Below are 17,736 nucleotides of genomic sequence, written 5' to 3'. Positions count from 1 at the left end.
AGTCTATATTTCTGGACGCATCCAAGCAATCCGTACGAAATTTTATAGACATCTGTGGGGATACTATAGCTATCATTTGGGACAGTGTTTGTGAAAATCGGCCCAACCATTTCCGGGAAACTGATGTGAGTACGTCAATTTTGAAAGATGGCCGCTTTTCCCGGGCACTTCCGGAACCGTCTATGGTGGTCAATGTAGTCAACGAAAGTTTGGTTGGCCGTCGGTGACCTAGAACAGCAAATTTAAGTTGTTTGAGAGATATTTTAGCGAAATTTTTACCTTTTTTGCTTTCATCGGAGTATCGGTTTGAATCGCAATTTGCTAAGTGATCGCACGCCACAACCTGTAACTCCGGAACCGGAAGTTAGATCGGGATGAAATTAAATAACCATTTACGAAGGCGCAACACCTTTCATTTGAGACTAAGTTTGGTTGAATCGGTCTAGCCATCTCCGAGAAACCGATGTGACTGTTATTCTGAATTTGGATACTTCCGCCGGGGCTTCCAGAACCGATTATGGTGGCCAATGTGGCCAAAAAGACTTTGAATGGATGTTAGTGACCTAATACTACAAATCGAAGCAGTTGTGGTCATATTTTGGAAAAATTTTCACCTTTATACATTCATTGCAGAATTTATTAAAATCGACATTTTCTGCGTGATCGTGCTCACCACCCTGTAATTCCGGAACCAGAAGTCGGATCCAATAGAAATTCAATAGCAGCCTATGGGAACGTTGTATCTTTCATTTGAGACTAAGTTTGTTAAAATCGGTTCAGCCAGCTCTGAGAAAAATGAGTGACATTTTTGGTCACATACACACACAGACGCACATACACACACATACATACATACACACATACATACACACGCTCAGACATTTGCCGAACTCGACGAACTGAATCGAATTGTATATGCCACTCGGCCCTCCGGGCCTCCGTTAAAAAGTCGGTTTTCAGAGCAATTGCAATACCTTTCTATTGAGAAAGGCAAAAATTTTACCTTTTTACATTCATCGCAGAATTCGTTAGAATCGAGATTTGCTGCGTGATCGTACGTATCACCCTGTAATTCAGGAACCAGAACTCGGATCCACACAAAATTCAACAGCAGCTGATGGACCTTCCATTTAAAATCAAGTTTGTCAAAATCGGTTCAGAAAATTCCGAGAAACCGATGTGGACAAATCAACAAATTTTGTTTTGTAACCATACTCTTCAACTCGTAATTCGGAACAAGATGTCGGTTGAAAATGAAATTCAATAGCAACCTATGAGAATAGTATACCTTTCATTTGAATCTTAGTTTCTAAAAATCGGTTCAACCATCTCCGAGAAACCGATGTGGACATTTTGTTAACAAATCCGCACATACACACACATACATACATACATACATACATACATACATACATACATACATACATACATACATACATACATACATACATACATACATACATACATACATGCACACATACATACGCACATACAAACACACATACATACACACAGATATTTTGCGATCTCGGCGAACTGAGTCGAATGTTATATGAGACTCGGCCCTCCGGGCTTCGGTTAGGAAGTCGGTTTTTGGAGCAATTGCATAACCTTTCTATATGAGAAAGGCAAAAGAATAGTATTTAATTAGCTTAATCAGCATGAGTTCAATGTTATCTTCATGTGATTATATTTTGAAATGTTGGTGGAATGGGTTTGAAAGTGGAGGGAATGGGGGGTTAGTAGAGTGAGAGTGGAGGATGCGTCAGAAATCCTTCATCTTATTTCGGTATACGGGGTGGATGAAGGAAATGCGGGCGTGAGGGTGGTCCAAGGGAAGGGGAGTGATGAAGGAGGGAGGTGTAAGGGCAAGGCGGGGGGAGGAGGGGCGGCGACGTAATAATCAACTGCATATTTTGCCTTCCATTTGAGACTTGGTTTGAGAAAATCGGTTCAGTCATCACCGAAGAACCGATTAATTGTGGAATATGCCCGGAATTCCGGACTTCCGGAATCGTCGATAGTGGACAATATATTCAAAGAATGTTTGATTGGCAATCAGTGATCTAGATCTGCGATTAGAAATAATTTGGTGACCATTTCAATAGTTTTTAGCCTCTGAGGTATTACGATTGTACCGATTTATATGGGAAATTCCAGTGTATCCTTACTAACACCCCTGTAACTCCGGAAGCAAGAATCAGAACCGAATGAAATTCAGCAGCAGTCAATGGTATTACTGTATCTTTGATTTGAAATCAAGTTTGTAAAAATCGGTAGAGAATTCGTTGGGGAATGGGTGTGATATTAGCTTAGGAACTTGGCGAGTTCCCCGGGGGCGTCATGAACCGTCATAGGTGGCCAATGTGGTCAAAGCTGCTTTGATTGATCATTAGTGATCTAGACCCGCAAACTAGAGTAATGTTACATCAATTTTAATATGTTTTAAATCATTTGAACATTATGGTGGTACCAGTTTATATGGGAATTTGCTGTGTGACCGCACTCTTCAACCCGTAACTCCGGAACCGGAAGTCGGATCAACTAAAAATTCAATAGCAGCTTATGGGAGCGTTATACCTTTCAGCTGAAACTAAGTCGGTTCAGCCATCTCTGAGAAAATTGTGTGAGTTTAAATGACACACACACACACATACACACACACACACATACACACACACACATACATACACACACAGACATTTGCCGATCTCGACGAACTGAATCGAATGGTGTATGACACTCGGCCCTCCGGGCCTCGGTTAAAAAGTCGATTTTTACAGTGATTGCATAGCCTTTCTTTATATGAGAAAGGCAAAACGTTTTGATGGAGAGCTTATCGGTCAAAAGTTTTTCTAACAACAACTTTATACATGTTTTTAAATTTCATACTAATTGATATACAAAACCGTAATTTCAAAATGCATTTAACAAATATATTCCAAAATTTGATAGTTTTCGAGATATTTGGAGTTTTGATCCAACACAAACAATTAATTCGTGCAATTATGCCCTTTTTAAAAGTTATTCGCGTTACCCTATCATAAAATGTCAACAATCTAATCTTTATCGTTTTAAAGGCGTAAAAGAACTTTTTTCAGTGTATTTGGATCATGGAGAAGCGTTCAATAAAAAAAGTTTTCCTTGACATATTTTTATAATTCATACTATTTTAATTTTCTTTTTGAATATGATTATAAACGCCTTTTTTCATCAAAATGATCATAACAAAAATATTCTGAAATGTAGCAGTTCTCAAGATTTGAAACTTTGTTTTAACAACACAATTATTTTATTTCATTATGACCTTGTCATAAGTTCTTCGCGTTTCTCCCTCAACAGCAATAGGTTTTTCAAAAGGCCCACATATCCTGTAACTTTCCCTTTGACATCAAGGCGATAGTACGAACCATTTGAAATCTACATGAAAACAACTAAAATATGATTCAACTATATGTTTTAATCATCAGACCATATGGTTGAATGGTTGTTCTTTAGACCAAAGCGGCTTGGAAAGTGGGTTAGGGTGTCCCAAAATGACATCTTGTTAAAAAAGTCATCGGGCGCACTTCTTAAATGAAAGGTTATCAGGGCCACTTTCTTCTTCGGAGTCTATTTGTTAAAACGCTCCCTACTGGCGGCGAATTTTGATTTTTCTGAAAATGGGCCGATTTTGGGTAAAATTTCAATTTCAAATTTTGAAGTGCTCCTGAACTGTCTTCGAATATTTTCAGCATTTTTTTATTTTTCTGGAGATCCAAATGGAGAAGTTTGGTTAGGTAGTTTGTACAAATTGTGCATTATAAGAGCGACAGAGTCTTTAAACTTAGCAAAAAGCGTAATTTTTGGTATTTTTCATTAGTCTTTCTTCAAAACTGGGTATCTATAAAATTTTAGAAGCATAGGAAACATTTCGAGTAGTTAAGCCAAATATAGGGGCGTATTTTTGCTGAAGAAAGTGTATATTTACGGCTAGTGTGGTATGAGTTATTTAAGTTTTTGCTAGTTAACCTTTTGACATTTTATGCTATTCATAAAAAATAACACTGTTCTACAAAATGAAACAATTTCAGTGTACTTAGTCCGCATTTTGTTTTTCGTAAAATAGGAGAAAAATGATGAAAAATGGCGTTTTCTTCTTGTATCTACTATATCAGAATCGGTTTTTATGAGCACTGTGGATATTATCTGTTTGATTCAGAAGTTTCTAACTACCTGGCACTAGTGTACATACATATGATATAACGAATTTTGGATTATCAATTGATCCTGACAGCCTAGACAATCGGCATCTTCAGCGAAGTTAATTATAAAACCGTGTGGATAGCAAGCTATTTGACTGATACTACTTGACTTTGACCTTGAATGTTCGGATCTTCGGCAAAAAGTCAGGTACTGTACGGTAGAAGGCGAATATTGTGACGATGGAAACGTATTTGGTTCGAATCTCTGTCTTTAGGTAGCACTAGTATAGATAAAAGGTTATGCATTTTAGCGTGTTTAATTTCGACTGTCTAACGGTGTACAAATGTCGTGTCTTCAGCAAAGTTGTTCTTCATGAGGTCATGACCACATGCTTGATAATCATTTGGATTTTGAACTGCATCATTTCGTGGTGCTAGTGTATATGTGAAGTACTGCATTTCAGAACTCAAATTATCTTATTGTTGTATTGTACATGTTAAATTATTCATGACAATTAATGCCATTAAGACTGACTGACACAATGCTGTGCTGGTGTTTGTTTGAAATATATCAAACGAAAACTGTTTATTTCCCATAAAACGAAGTAAATCAAACCTGAAAATTTTGCAGTCACCATTACATTCAATTAATATGAATAACATGAAAATGTAGTGAAAAGATCTGATAATCATATTTATTTCTCAAGTTGGATATGAAGGCTAATTTTGAATTGATAAAAGCTTGTTTACTAGGCATTTATATTTTAGCTTCCTTATACAAATGATAAGCATTTTAGGAGTTTCTTCATCTAGATCGATGGTCGCACTTTTATCACTTTACGATTTAATGTATCCAAAAGAAGCTCGATAGGATTTAGATAGGGTGATTTAGCTAGTCAAACAATATTTACCAGCACGAATGAACTTACAAAGTAGTCAAATTCTTACACGTGTATTCTAGCGCCTCCTGGCAGCAGCATACCGAACTAAAATAATTAGGATCCATTCCTTTTGAACAACTTTACTGAAGAAACAAACTATGTGGACTGTTCCGGTAACGAGATGAAGTAAGTTAAAATATTTAACTTCAACTTCAACTTGAAAACTGTTTCTCTCCCGAATCTTTTTGGCCTTTAAAATAACTTCGCTGAAGAGAGTTGCCTTGCAGATAGCAGCCCGAATTTACCTTTTTTAAGGAGATGCTGTACTTTTTAGGTGTTGCAATACTTTATTGAAGCGATTTCAAACTTTTGACGTCCGAGCAAACGATAAGCCCATAATACCCTCATGTTCATGGTCCAGATTCACCCCCATTATATGTTATTTTGATAGTGTTTGTAAGGTTTTTAACCTATGAAAACACCATCGCCATGGTTGGTAGATCGCGTGTAAAAACCATATTTGGGTGTATCCATTGGTTATTGAAACCATTTTATGGTGTTTTTATGGTTGTAAAATTTATAACGGACCATATTGATGGTCTTTTTAAGGCTGGATGTTGTTGGCTCGAATCAAAACTTGTCGAAAATAAACAAAGTTAATTTCATATCGTGGCGCCCAGGTGGTGAAATCGTTAGAATTTAACGGGGTGCTGGAGCGTTGCCAGAAAATTTTAATGTCCAGATTAAATTTTACTAAACTTCCTAGTTAAGTTCAGCCGGAATGCTGGTTGATTCTAATTCGTATTCCGGCTCCGGTTACACAACCGATTCTAGTTAGAATGTTTAAGGGGTACCATTTCGATGCGGCTTAGCCGCATAGCCGAGGCCTAGGTCCCAAAGTGGCGCAAAGCCGCTGAGGACCGGCCGGGCGAGGTGGCCACCGACTCGCCGTCGGAAGCAAGCGAACCTGATCCACTCGTTTGCCCGGCTTACTCAAACATAGGGGCTATTCCTAGTTTAAGTACAGTACGCGCAAAAGCGATGTGGCGTAGCCACATTGGGTGGTGGACACAAAATAGAATTGGCAACGCTAGCAAAATGTAAACACAAATGAACACTCCGGATGAACCTATCGTCAATTGACATTTCGACGAGTTTTCATTCGAGCCAATAATATGGGCCCTCTTTTAAAGGAGTTGTATGGTATTTGAGTTCATGAGAATTTGCTCGGGCGGGTAGTGTATGTCACGAAAAACAGTGTAGTTCAATTTAGGTTTACTCAGGTAAAAATAAAGAGAGTATATGTTCTTCCGAAGCCCGTTGAAAATCCATCTCCTCCGCAGAAGAATGCTGTTATTGCTGTCAATCACTCTCAACATACATGTATTCTATTGTCTGATGATAACTAGGGCCGTCTTAAGACCACTCGGGGCCCCTGGGCACAACTGAGCAAAGGGGCCCCTATAATTGAACAGGTATAATCTGCTGTTGAGTTGAATCATTAAAAAATGCTCCCCAGAATCAGGGAGCCATTTCTACTCTATGTCACATTGATATTTAATTTTCAAATTTTAAACCAGATCATTCAACCTTGTGGAAGTATTAAAAATACTGTGGCAATCAAAATATATGGAGGAAGCACGATTTCAGATTTCCTTCATTATAGGTGGCATTGTAAATGTCCAGGTACCGTCGAAAAACGGAAAACGATTTTAGTAGATCCTAAAAAGATGCATTTCTGACCAATCTATCCGAAAGTGACAAAGGGTGGTGGACAACACACTATATGCGGCGGTGGGAGTTCCAACTTAGGTCAGCTGCGTACAGTGTAATGGACTTACCAGCTACGCTATGCCATCCCCATATGATGTAATCTGACCTTCATAGTTATAAGACGCTGTTTGAGGCTGAAAAGTGCCTCCGTCAATAATGAGGAATGATGGAGTTAGGCGGGTTAAATGTCCATTGTTTGAACGTTATCGTGACTAACGAAGCGCACGGTTGTTACTAATTTCTGGAATACTTCACATAATTTTCACATTTTAAATCTCCTCATCTTAACAATAAGGCCATTTTATATCAGCAGCTCAGATGGACACAGATCGCTATTTTAGAAGACTTTTTAAATTTTCAAGAACGCGTCCAATGGAAAATAGACAGAAAAAGAATGACCGGAACGGTGACAATTCACCTTTTATTGGACACACTGAGAAAAGATATGTCCTCGAGCAGGAATCGAACCAGCTTTCTCCCAGTCTCTAGTTGGGTGCGTTAATCACTCCACCATCGAGGACCTGTAAACCTGATGAACGCGATCCACTGGAGCTAAAAATAGATAACGCGTGAGTTCTGCCTGAGAAGGGGCGGTAACGATTTGTTCATAAGACGCATTGGGGGTAGATGGATCCATTGGTAGGTTTTGGGGCTGTGACGCTGACCACGACACTTTTGAGAATCTGTGATGACTTCATCGCAGTTCCTCGATGGCGGGGTGGCTAACGCACCCAACTAGAGACTGGGAGATCGCAGGTTCGATTCCTGCTTGAGGACATATCTTTTCTCAGTGTGTCCAGTAAAAGAGGAATTGTCACCGTTCCGGTCATTCTTTCTTTATCTATTTTCCATTGGACGCGTTCCTAATAACCTTAAAAAAAGGAAATAATCTTAAAAAAAGGAAAAAAACATGACCACGTCGAAAACAAGGAATATACATTTTAAGTAATTTCAACATTTTCATATTCAACAAATTAGTATCTCAAAGACGGCACCGGTAGTTAAGTGGCAAGTCTAGGGTTTATATCGTAGAGTCGCCCCTCTGGTATCGGTGATAGGCATTCAGTGCAGAAAGAGACCGAAAGCAAAAAAATAAATAATAACTTTTTTACATTTTAACGACATTCAATTAGCTAGAGATTACTGGGTAGGGAAAGTTATGAAAATTAGAACCATAGTACTCAAGTGAGAGCAAGGATGTGAAGTAAACAGATCGGAAAACTAGAAGTGGCAGGGTCATTAGAACAGGCTTAACATCGTACGGGCTTAATTTTTGTCTTCTGCTAATGAGGGTCGAGCTTAGGCAGCATAACTACGAATCACCCGAGTTCACTATCATGTGTCCTGGTACAGATAGACATGTCCATCTTTACCGTGACAACCGTCGTAATCTCTAGCTAATTGAATGTCGTTAAAATGTAAAAAAGAAAATGTGACTAACATAGTCGAAATAAAAAAGGAAAAATAAATAAGTAAATAAATAAATAATAACAATAATTAGTCATTTCACCTTTCGAAAGTACAAATGTTCAATACCTTCATTGTTACAGCAGATAAACATAGCGAAATATCGAAATTACTCGAACCTATTGATATGAGAAGCACAATCCATTGAAATGAAATGCTAGTCATGTAAAACAGTCAAAATAGGGATGCACGCTGCCTTGAGGCACAAATCCTCGAATACATACGGGATCCGTTCAATTTTAGCCAGTATATTTTGATTCCTGATTCTGATTCGTGCACTTCGACGTGACGCATAATTTGCCATTTGACCATATATGTTCAGAGTACATGTTCCTGCAGCTAGTCCTCGCAATAAATCGCCCTGGTCAATTCGGCGTTTTCGACAGCTCAGACATTGGAAACCAGCGATTTGCAAACACATCAAGCTATTAAAGTTCGCAAAGAAATATATCGTGTGGCAGGCCCTCTGTTCTTGTGGCTAAAAGAGTGGCATTAACATCGCAACAGGAACAATCAACCAGGAATTTTTTGCGCAGGAGTGTCTGGAAAAACGTCAGCTGCATTTCCTCAAAGAACATAATTGTCTTGTTTTGTTTTGGCCGGAGTCTGCAGCTTGCTATTAGGGAAAAAAGGCCATGAAAAGATATGTCGTGATCAACGTCCAGCCCCCAAGACATAAACCATCCTAAAACGCCAGAGCTCTGCCCACTAGAAAATTTTTTGGGCCATTGTCAAGCGACACCTCGAGAAGACGCGAAAGACAGTTGTCGGCAAGATGCAGTTCAATGCAAACTGATGTACAGTAGTACCACTCTATACAAAGTTGTGATAAAATTATAAAACTAGGTTTATGTGGTTCGAAATTAGGTTTTTAACTAATTTTGGGTCACTGAATCCATTCCAGCTCTCAGTTTTAAAATCCCATAACTTGTTTTTTTCGATTATTTTTAAGTAGACCCATTTGGAAGCTGTGGACGTTAAAGGGTTAATATACACGTCAATAATAGTGGCCTATCAAATCAAATCAAACAAATAGCAAAACTAGTAGAAAGCACCATATTTTCAACAATATGAAGTTACCTAAAACTAAATTAGTAAGAAAATTTATGAGGTACACAACCTCTCCCTAATGGTATTTTCGAAACATGCTTATAAAGTCTTTGGCGCAAAATGTGCAAGGTGAGGCCTACATATCTTGAAACTACACTAAATTCTGAGTTAGATAATACATAATACAAAATAAATAATCCGTGAAAAGCGATGGAAATTGTGAGGTGTCTAAATACAAATCATTGATATTTCAATTAATTTCTCAACTGATTTTTCTTGATGAAAAACAATCGGAAATCGTTCTTCTTTTCAATGAACTCAAAATTACTTCGATCGGTCCTGTAGATCTTGAGATATCGCCAGTTGAAATTTAATTGTATTAAAAATTTGTGTAAATTAAACTGTACCAAAATCCTCGACCTAAATAGCTTCAACGACATGTTTAAAATTGTTCTTGTATCTGATTATCGGAAAATTTTGAAGTTTTTTTGAAAAATTAAATAAAATTTTCCAACAAAAATTCAAAATAATTGGTTTTTATGGTCATGTCACACGTCGTGCCACTGTGTGACGTTCTGCAGCAAGAAAAGCGATCAAGGAGGCCGTGCAAAACTTGATGGAAGACCCGGCAATCCGCATTCGCTTAAGGAAGCTTGTGTGAATATTTTTACTTTATTCTGTATATATTGAACTTGAAAAAGAAACATGATTTAAGTTTTTAATCGACATCTTTTTGTACTTATTGTAATCAAAACCTTTTTGGATTGTGACTTGGCATTCGGCCAATTAGCATTCGGTTAAATGGCATTCGGCCAATTAATATTCTGCTAAATGACATTCGGTGAAATTGCCCTTTCGCCTATTGGCCTGTTCGGTATAATAGCATTTGACTTAACAACATTCGGTTAAATGGTCCATTCAGCCAACTGATATTCGGTCAATCGACATTCGCCCAAAAGGCTTCCGTCTAATTGATCTGGGACCTACTATAATATGGGAAGTATGTGAAAGCTTTCAAAAGTCTTGTATTACATATAATAATAATATAAAATAGAATATTTATTTTTAAATAAAATACCGACATCAAACTGAAAACCACACTGTAATGATGTAGTTGCTCTCATTTTTTAAGAAACTCTTCTTTCGTGGGTACGTTTTCGAAGTAACCGGCTGTCTGTACGCTGTTGGTTTTAGAAACCGCTTGAATATGCATCGTTCGGCTTTGGCTTTAAAACACAGCAATGTTGTTACTACAATTTCATGCGTAGAATAGTTGTTATTCGTTAAATGTAACCAATCGTAACGTATCTCAAGAGTTGTTCGAGTTAATTGCTAGATAGATAGCCTAGAGATAGCGTAAATAGTTCAGTTGATCAACTAGCAAACCGCTTCATGATCCATGTTTAACAGTCGAGAACGATTGTTTCGGCATACGAGTAGGCGATTAAAAAAGGGGGTGATTGGAAGACACCTTCCGACTCTTTACAGGTTTCCTATAAGACCAAAATACCTAACGAGCCTATTCACCACAAAACCTTTACCTTTCTACTTTCAGAATTGTCAAAGGCTTCCCGCCCGTATCGCCTTTCATCGGAGTCAGTCCGACGTTGTGCTTCCTACTCAAGGAGAAGAAACCGCTCTGTTGCCTACAACTTGCTCAAGTAAGTACACAAATCGTTGCACTAATCAAATACACGCTAACCCGTCCCAACCCATCGTACTTCTTTCAGGTCTGCGAACACTGTAGTTACCGTAATGCAAAGGAGTACCAGTGGCAGAACAAAACCATTATCCTAGCTGCCGACTACGCCTCCAATGGCATTTACAACTTCATCATACCGTTACGGGCACACTTCCGCTCGAAAACCTCACTGAATCCAATTATTTTGCTGCTGGAAAGGCGACCAGATATAGCCTTCCTAGATGCCATCTCCTACTTTCCATTGGTAAACCGTTTGAAATTGCTGCGAATCGCATTACTTTTTTCCATCGATTTAACCATCAAATTAACTGATCCATGTTTACTGTGTAGGTTTACTGGATGTTGGGTTCCATCGATTGCTTGGATGATCTGCTGCGTGCTGGTATCACGCTAGCCGAGAACGTTGTCGTAGTCAATAAAGAACTTTCGAACTCTGCCGAGGAGGATACGTTGGCCGATTGCAACACGATCGTTGCCGTGCAAACTATGTTCAAGTATGCCAGCTGTGCTCTCTAGTGCCTTTTTCCAACTTGTCTGACGTGAATGATGTATTTATTTTTTATTTCTGCGATCAGGTTCTTCCCAAGTATCCGCAGCATAACCGAATTATCGCAGAGCTCGAACATGAGGTTCATGCAGTTCCGAGCGCACGACAAATATGCCCTTCACCTGAGCAAAATGGAGAAGGTAACTTACGCCCTCGATGCACTACTACTTCCGGTAGGGCCCGATCGTACCAATTCCGTTGATACTTTTAATGATCTCCAACAGCGAGAGAAGGAGCGCGGTTCGCACATATCGTACATGTTCCGGCTGCCGTTCGCCGCCGGAAATGTTTTTAGCGCATCGATGCTGGACACGCTGCTGTATCAGGCGTTCGTCAAGGATTACGTGATCACCTTCGTGCGGTTACTGTTGGGGATCGATCAAGCGCCCGGCAGTGGATTCCTGACATCGGTGAGTTCAGCCTTTTTCCTTCCATTGTTTCGATTGGGGTTGTTGGTTTAGAATGGGACTTCTCAAAGCTTCCGGAGCAAAATTGGAGTTTTGTTCATTTGATCGGTGTAAAGCGAAGAATACTCTAGATGGATGTTAAGTGATCAACTCATTAGGAGACAGAATGTTTAACTTTGTACCTCCGGTTTAGAATAAAATGGGGGCATCCCGATCAGAATGAAATAACAAGATTATAACAGAACACCATTTTTGTTACATATTGTGTTATAAATTAGGTCTCGTTAGTAGTTAAAATTACAGAAATTTATATCAAGTAACAATGCGAGATATAGTTTTAAAATATTTCTGTTATGTGTTTCTGATCGGGATTCGCTACTATTACTATATGGTTCTTAAGACGGGTCTCTAGCGTAATTTTAGTTTGTCCAATATGATGATGATATGGTTGCCACCCATTGTAGCAAGGAAACAACCAGTAGCAATGGACAGTATCTCTAGTATAAATTGTCCATGCTTCACATACCGTAAACCGGGGTGACATTGATCACTTTTCGAAGTAATCATTGCATATTTTTAGACGCAACACATTTTTTTCAAGTTTAATATTTTTAAACCATGTACTGATGTAAGGAGAACAAGATTGGATGGTTTTACCTAAAATTGTCCGCTTACAGCTATTTTTCCAAAAATGATTTCAAGTTGATGTCCGTTTTCGTATTCCGGGGTGACTTTGATAACCTGCATGTTCACCCACATTAAGTTATTGATGTCAATGTTTTTCATTCAAATGTTTGTTTAAACTAATTCTGGAAAGATACTCATTGTTAAATAGATGTTAATTGGTATTATACAAAGTATTCAATGTACTGTAAAATTCGAGTAACCAAAATTCGTATAATTTGTGTCCGACTAGAATAAAAGATTCTGAAAACCTTTAGAACTGCTAAAATTGTTTTATTTCAGTGCTTTATTAATGTACAAAATGTTTCATCCATTTTAACACGTTGGAATATTGAACAATAAAAAATAGTTCCGAGTTTTAGCTTAAAAAAATTTGAAATAATTGCCAACTAGTTTCACAAAAATTTGTATTTAAAATAAACAAACTCTTTAAAGTAAATTTGGTACATCCCACTCTAAAGGAAAATAAAATCTCGCTTGTAATTTATTACTCTTGCTCAAATCTGAGATTTAGTTGTTTTATAAAAAATAGACACTTTATGAAGCTTTGTAAAAATAAGGTAAAGTCAAATTTCGGTTTTTTGTGGTTTTTGTACCCAAAACAGAACAAAATACTCAAAAAGTATAACAAACCAGTATTTCATAAGTTAAGAGTAAAAATCATTTCAAACCTAAATGATTCGGTAGACTATTCTGGTTTAATAAGCGATCTACGAAAAAAGTTTCGAGTGATCAAAGTCACCCCGATGATCAAAGTCACCCCGGTTTACGGTACTCGTCATATTCAGCCTGTCATTGTCTTAAGGGCCAAAAGGGATGTGAGTGGACCCGTAAGCAGATACGCGCATTCCACGGCCATTATGAAGATTATCCTTCCAATGACAAAATCCTATTTCAAGTTGTGAAGCAAGCCATTATATCAATATTAATTCTTCAAAAAGGCTAATGAGATTTTTGTAAACAAACTTATTTCGCTCATTATTCTGCTGGCAAGGTTGAATTTCATAAAAATACACATGAATCAAAATCTTTACCCTTGGTAGAATCAATTTCATATGTTGTCTGCGCTGAAATTTTAAACAAATTAAGAGAAATCAGCTAAACAAAAGTTTGTTTACAAATCTCATACGCCCTATTCAAAAGTTGATATGGATATAGAGAGATGTCCCAATGGGTGGAGAGATGAGCCCGCCCATTTTCCGCGCATTGTTATGATAGGGAGCTGGCATTCCATTGTGGGCAGTCTAACTACATTCAATTCTGGACTTTTATACAGAAGAATTACTACTTTTGATCAGCCGCTTATAGCCTTTTACCGAAATATAGAGCCAGAATTAACTTCAAACTTTAGTGTTCGAAGAATTGGGATAAAATGGGTGTATACATTTCGTGAGATAATTCTAATTATTTTTAGCCGATTCTCTAATTTTTGTTTACATAAGAAATGCTAATTTTGGACAACCGTAATCAGCTTTCTTCCGAATTATATATTCAGTCTTGAACATAAACTTAAACAGAAAGGGGAATCAGGGCAAAACGGACATGATAGCGCACCGTGCGGTCGCTGTAAATGCAATCAATTTTCAGACCTTTCAACGTAAAAAACATCTTTCCACGTCATCCAGCCCTTTCAAAAAAATCGCGTTTTGGGTCCATTTTTCCCAGAATGCGCTGGTCTTTGATAGGACTTTGATTTTTATGTAATGTCACAGATTTATTTAACTATTTTTGGTCGCAGATTTTTTCCACAAATGACTGATTGTTGTGATTTTTTATGAAAATTTCACTGATTTTTTTAAATATTCCGATTTTTTAGAGTTTTCGGAAATTTTACACAGATTTTTACAGATTTTTTTCTGTTTAAAGCAGCACAGATGACTAAAGAATTTAGACGGCGCCGGTGGTTAAGTGGTAAGCGTGACCGCCACTCATTCCAGTTGGCCTGGGTTCAATCCCAACCGAGGTCGTTAAGATTTTGCTGAGGTGAAAAAATCTGTGGTCACGTCTTCCTTCGGAAGGGAAGTAAAGCCGGTGGTCCCCGGTCCATGAGTTGATGGATCGATATCTCGTCCAGATAGTGGAGTCATCTCTCTGGCGTCGGTAAAGAAGAAGTAGAATCCAACTTCTATACTTACTAACAAATATCCTCCTCCCGTGATACTTGTTGAGTGCGCAATAGTATATACGGCCTCTAGCAAAAGCAAGTATAGGACTAACAATTCCTTCCCTTTCCTTCCGCGATCTACGTTCGGGCCTGGCCAGCGCCGGTATTGATCAATAAACACTTTAGGATTACCAGGAGTTGCACATTGAAAGACGTTTCGCTACTCCCAAGCATAATTAGCTACTGATTCCCTGTGCAACTTCAGCTAGTCCAGATCGATAACGGAGTAGCAGCCAGGGGGTGTCGCACAAGCTCAAGCTCAAGCTCACAGATGACAAAAAGATTTTTGTGATTGGTACGTGGCATCCCTGGTCCAGACTTATGCCATACATCCAGCGAAGATTTGCGTTCACATTCAAAGTAGGCAAGTGACATTCCCACAGCCGCTCTTCCAATGGAAATGAAATTCTGGCTGTACATTTTCTGCATCCACCCTGATGTCACTGTGAATGGGGATGTTCAACTGATGGTAAAATCCAGCTTAAGCATAGACGCTGATGCAAAAGTTATATTGCTCGTCCCCAAGGGAACTGACATAAACAAACTCACTATTATTGGATTCGACCGAGGGATGAAGACAAGGCCACTTGCTCGATCATTCTGTCTTTTCCGAGAGTTTGATATATATCATCAGCAAAATTTTGCGGACCTAGCTTGTGCACTCCGATAAACTAATCTCCGACCCTCATCCCAACCCAGTCGAGCTATTTGTTGCCTCCTGCCTTCGTATCCAGCCTATTTCTGTGGTCGGGATTGGTTAAAAAGATTTCTAATCAAACTTCGCATTTACTTTTTTTTTAATTTCAGTAAAACTTCGCATTTACTATCAGAACGTACGGGGATTTCGAACCAAAATTAATGCATTTTTCTTGGTTGTATCAGAAACGGAATACGATGTGATAGCGCTTACAGAAACGTGGCGCGATGACCGTATCTTCTCATCGCTACTGTTTGGCATCATGTACAACGTGTTTCGCACCGATCGTTCCAGTAAAGCTCGCGTTGTTGTTCTTGCAGATCACTTTTGTGTACACGGGTTTGGCGTTAGCTTTTTCACCGGCGATAGAGGCTATTGGTTTCGAGGTACTGTGCGCAAATCAATGAATGTTCTCCGTAATCATTGCCAAAGTAACTCTTTGCGGATTAGCACAAGTTGTAGATAGCGTACCATCGCACACTTTTAATGCAGTTGGTTGCGATGAACTATTCGGCATTCCATGGTGTCAGATCCTGCAGGGGAACTTCCTATAGTACATGGGAGTCTTCCGCGGGCCTAGGAACCACGTTCACTTTTAATATTTATCCCACTTCGCGAATCGTAGTTCTTACGTGAGTTTGTTTAAAAGCTATCACAATGGTATTCTCCCGGAAGAAAAATGTATTCTTATATGGTTAACTCATTTTTATTTCACAGCCGGGGCAAGGATACTAAGCTATTTGTACAGTGAATATGCAACAAAGCGGTAGATAGAATTATTTTCCCGCTTCAGTCATAGCGATAGCCATTGCGAAGCGATGTTTAGCTTCTGCTATGAGTGAGATGAGTAGCTTGAATAAGAAAATAATTTGTGCCAGCAGACTATAGGGCTACTAGCGTAAACCATATATCGTAGCCGCAACACGCTTTTCTACATTGCTTTCACAGTACTTCTTTGGCTGCTGTGTTAACCACCTCATAAACCTGCGACCACGTTAGATTCAGGTTCTATCCAGTTAGTCATTCCTGAGTCGAACCTGACATTCACTGAATGTTCACTACATTTGCCACAGGTGCATATGGCCTGCCAAATCAAGTACTTTAGAGTGAATTTCGATATCTGTTTGAAACGGTCCAGCGACTGCTTCAAATCCGCTTTGATGTAGGTCTCATCATCAATGACGTAGCACCGGTAGCAGACGATTATATACGGTCGCCCCGATAAGGGAAGCTAAGCACCGTGAATGTTTTCAATCCGAATCGTTTCTTGGCCCTCTGTTACACGCTCTTCCCGATTTTCGTCCATCTCCTAGTTTGTGGTCCACTATCATTTGGTCGGTGTTAAGTCAGACCGGACCAAGTCGCAAAACATCAAAAAATGAGATAATGATAACACTGGGTAAATAACTTCTTCAGCTACATTCGACTTTTGCCAGATTTGAAATATGTAACCATAAACAAGAATTATGGCAAAAAATATTTTCCAATTATAACGTAAAGGATGCTGCGATTCAAACATTAAACCTCTTTTTCTCGAAATCAATATTTTGTCACTTAGTCCAGTCTGACTTAACACTGACCATTTGATCCTGGAACCTTAGGTGCGCCTTTGAATCGGTCAAACGATATACATATTCAGGCAGTTTTCCCGCAGAGCGATGCGACAACCCAAAATTTTGCATGTGGAAAAACAAAATTGTTTCGTGAATGGTTTGCTAATTTTCATCCATCTCGCACACACGTAGCTAGAGGGGAGCTAGGGAGCTAGAGCCCCCTCCGAAATTTTTCAAAAATGAATTTAAAACAAACGTGTTACTCGTCGACTTTTAACAAAATTTGGGGGTCATATTATTTAAACATGCTTTATGCTTCAGCTCGAGCCTGTGCGAAGCGAACGACAAAAATAGTTACTTTTATATTGTGCGCCTTGTCTGGAGAACAAAAGAAACCGTTACTATAATTCGTGCTGTACTAATCTGGGGAGATGAGTGAGTAGCAGAAGCAAGAAGTGGTGCTCCGGCCAAATACGGCGATTTTAAAATTATTGATGATTCGTTTAGGACCGAGTACTCATAATGTGGAACATTTCCTGCAGATGTAAATAGAGGTTAGACTTTCGGAAGCAGCCTTTATCGAATTCTACCATGTCAGGTATTCAGCGTTCATAGCGCTCGAAAAAT

The 17,736-nt window shown here is 38.8% G+C and overlaps 1 protein-coding gene across 20 annotated transcripts in view; it reads left to right on the top strand.

Annotated features, from left to right (window-relative positions):
• The window catches only part of LOC131694238 (potassium channel subfamily T member 2), a 510,796-nt gene that overhangs the window by 450,830 nt on the left and 42,230 nt on the right, over positions 1-17,736 (top strand). For 15 of the 20 annotated variants that reach the window (XM_058982768.1, XM_058982767.1, XM_058982776.1 and 12 more), the window contains 4 exons: positions 10,911-11,016; positions 11,086-11,301; positions 11,388-11,551; positions 11,633-12,014. In XM_058982768.1, the coding sequence (XP_058838751.1) occupies positions 10,911-11,016; positions 11,086-11,301; positions 11,388-11,551; positions 11,633-12,014 (868 nt within the window). The remainder of the gene's footprint in view (positions 1-10,910; positions 11,017-11,085; positions 11,302-11,387; positions 11,552-11,632; positions 12,015-17,736) is intronic. The other 5 variants (XM_058982772.1, XM_058982773.1, XM_058982779.1 and 2 more) reach the window with 1 other exon arrangement.

The sequence above is a fragment of the Topomyia yanbarensis genome, chromosome 3, assembly GCF_030247195.1.
Source record: "Topomyia yanbarensis strain Yona2022 chromosome 3, ASM3024719v1, whole genome shotgun sequence".
Lineage (NCBI taxonomy): Eukaryota > Metazoa > Arthropoda > Insecta > Diptera > Culicidae > Topomyia > Topomyia yanbarensis.
Note: the sequence above shows the minus strand (reverse complement) of the source record. Positions and strands in the feature narration are given on the sequence as shown.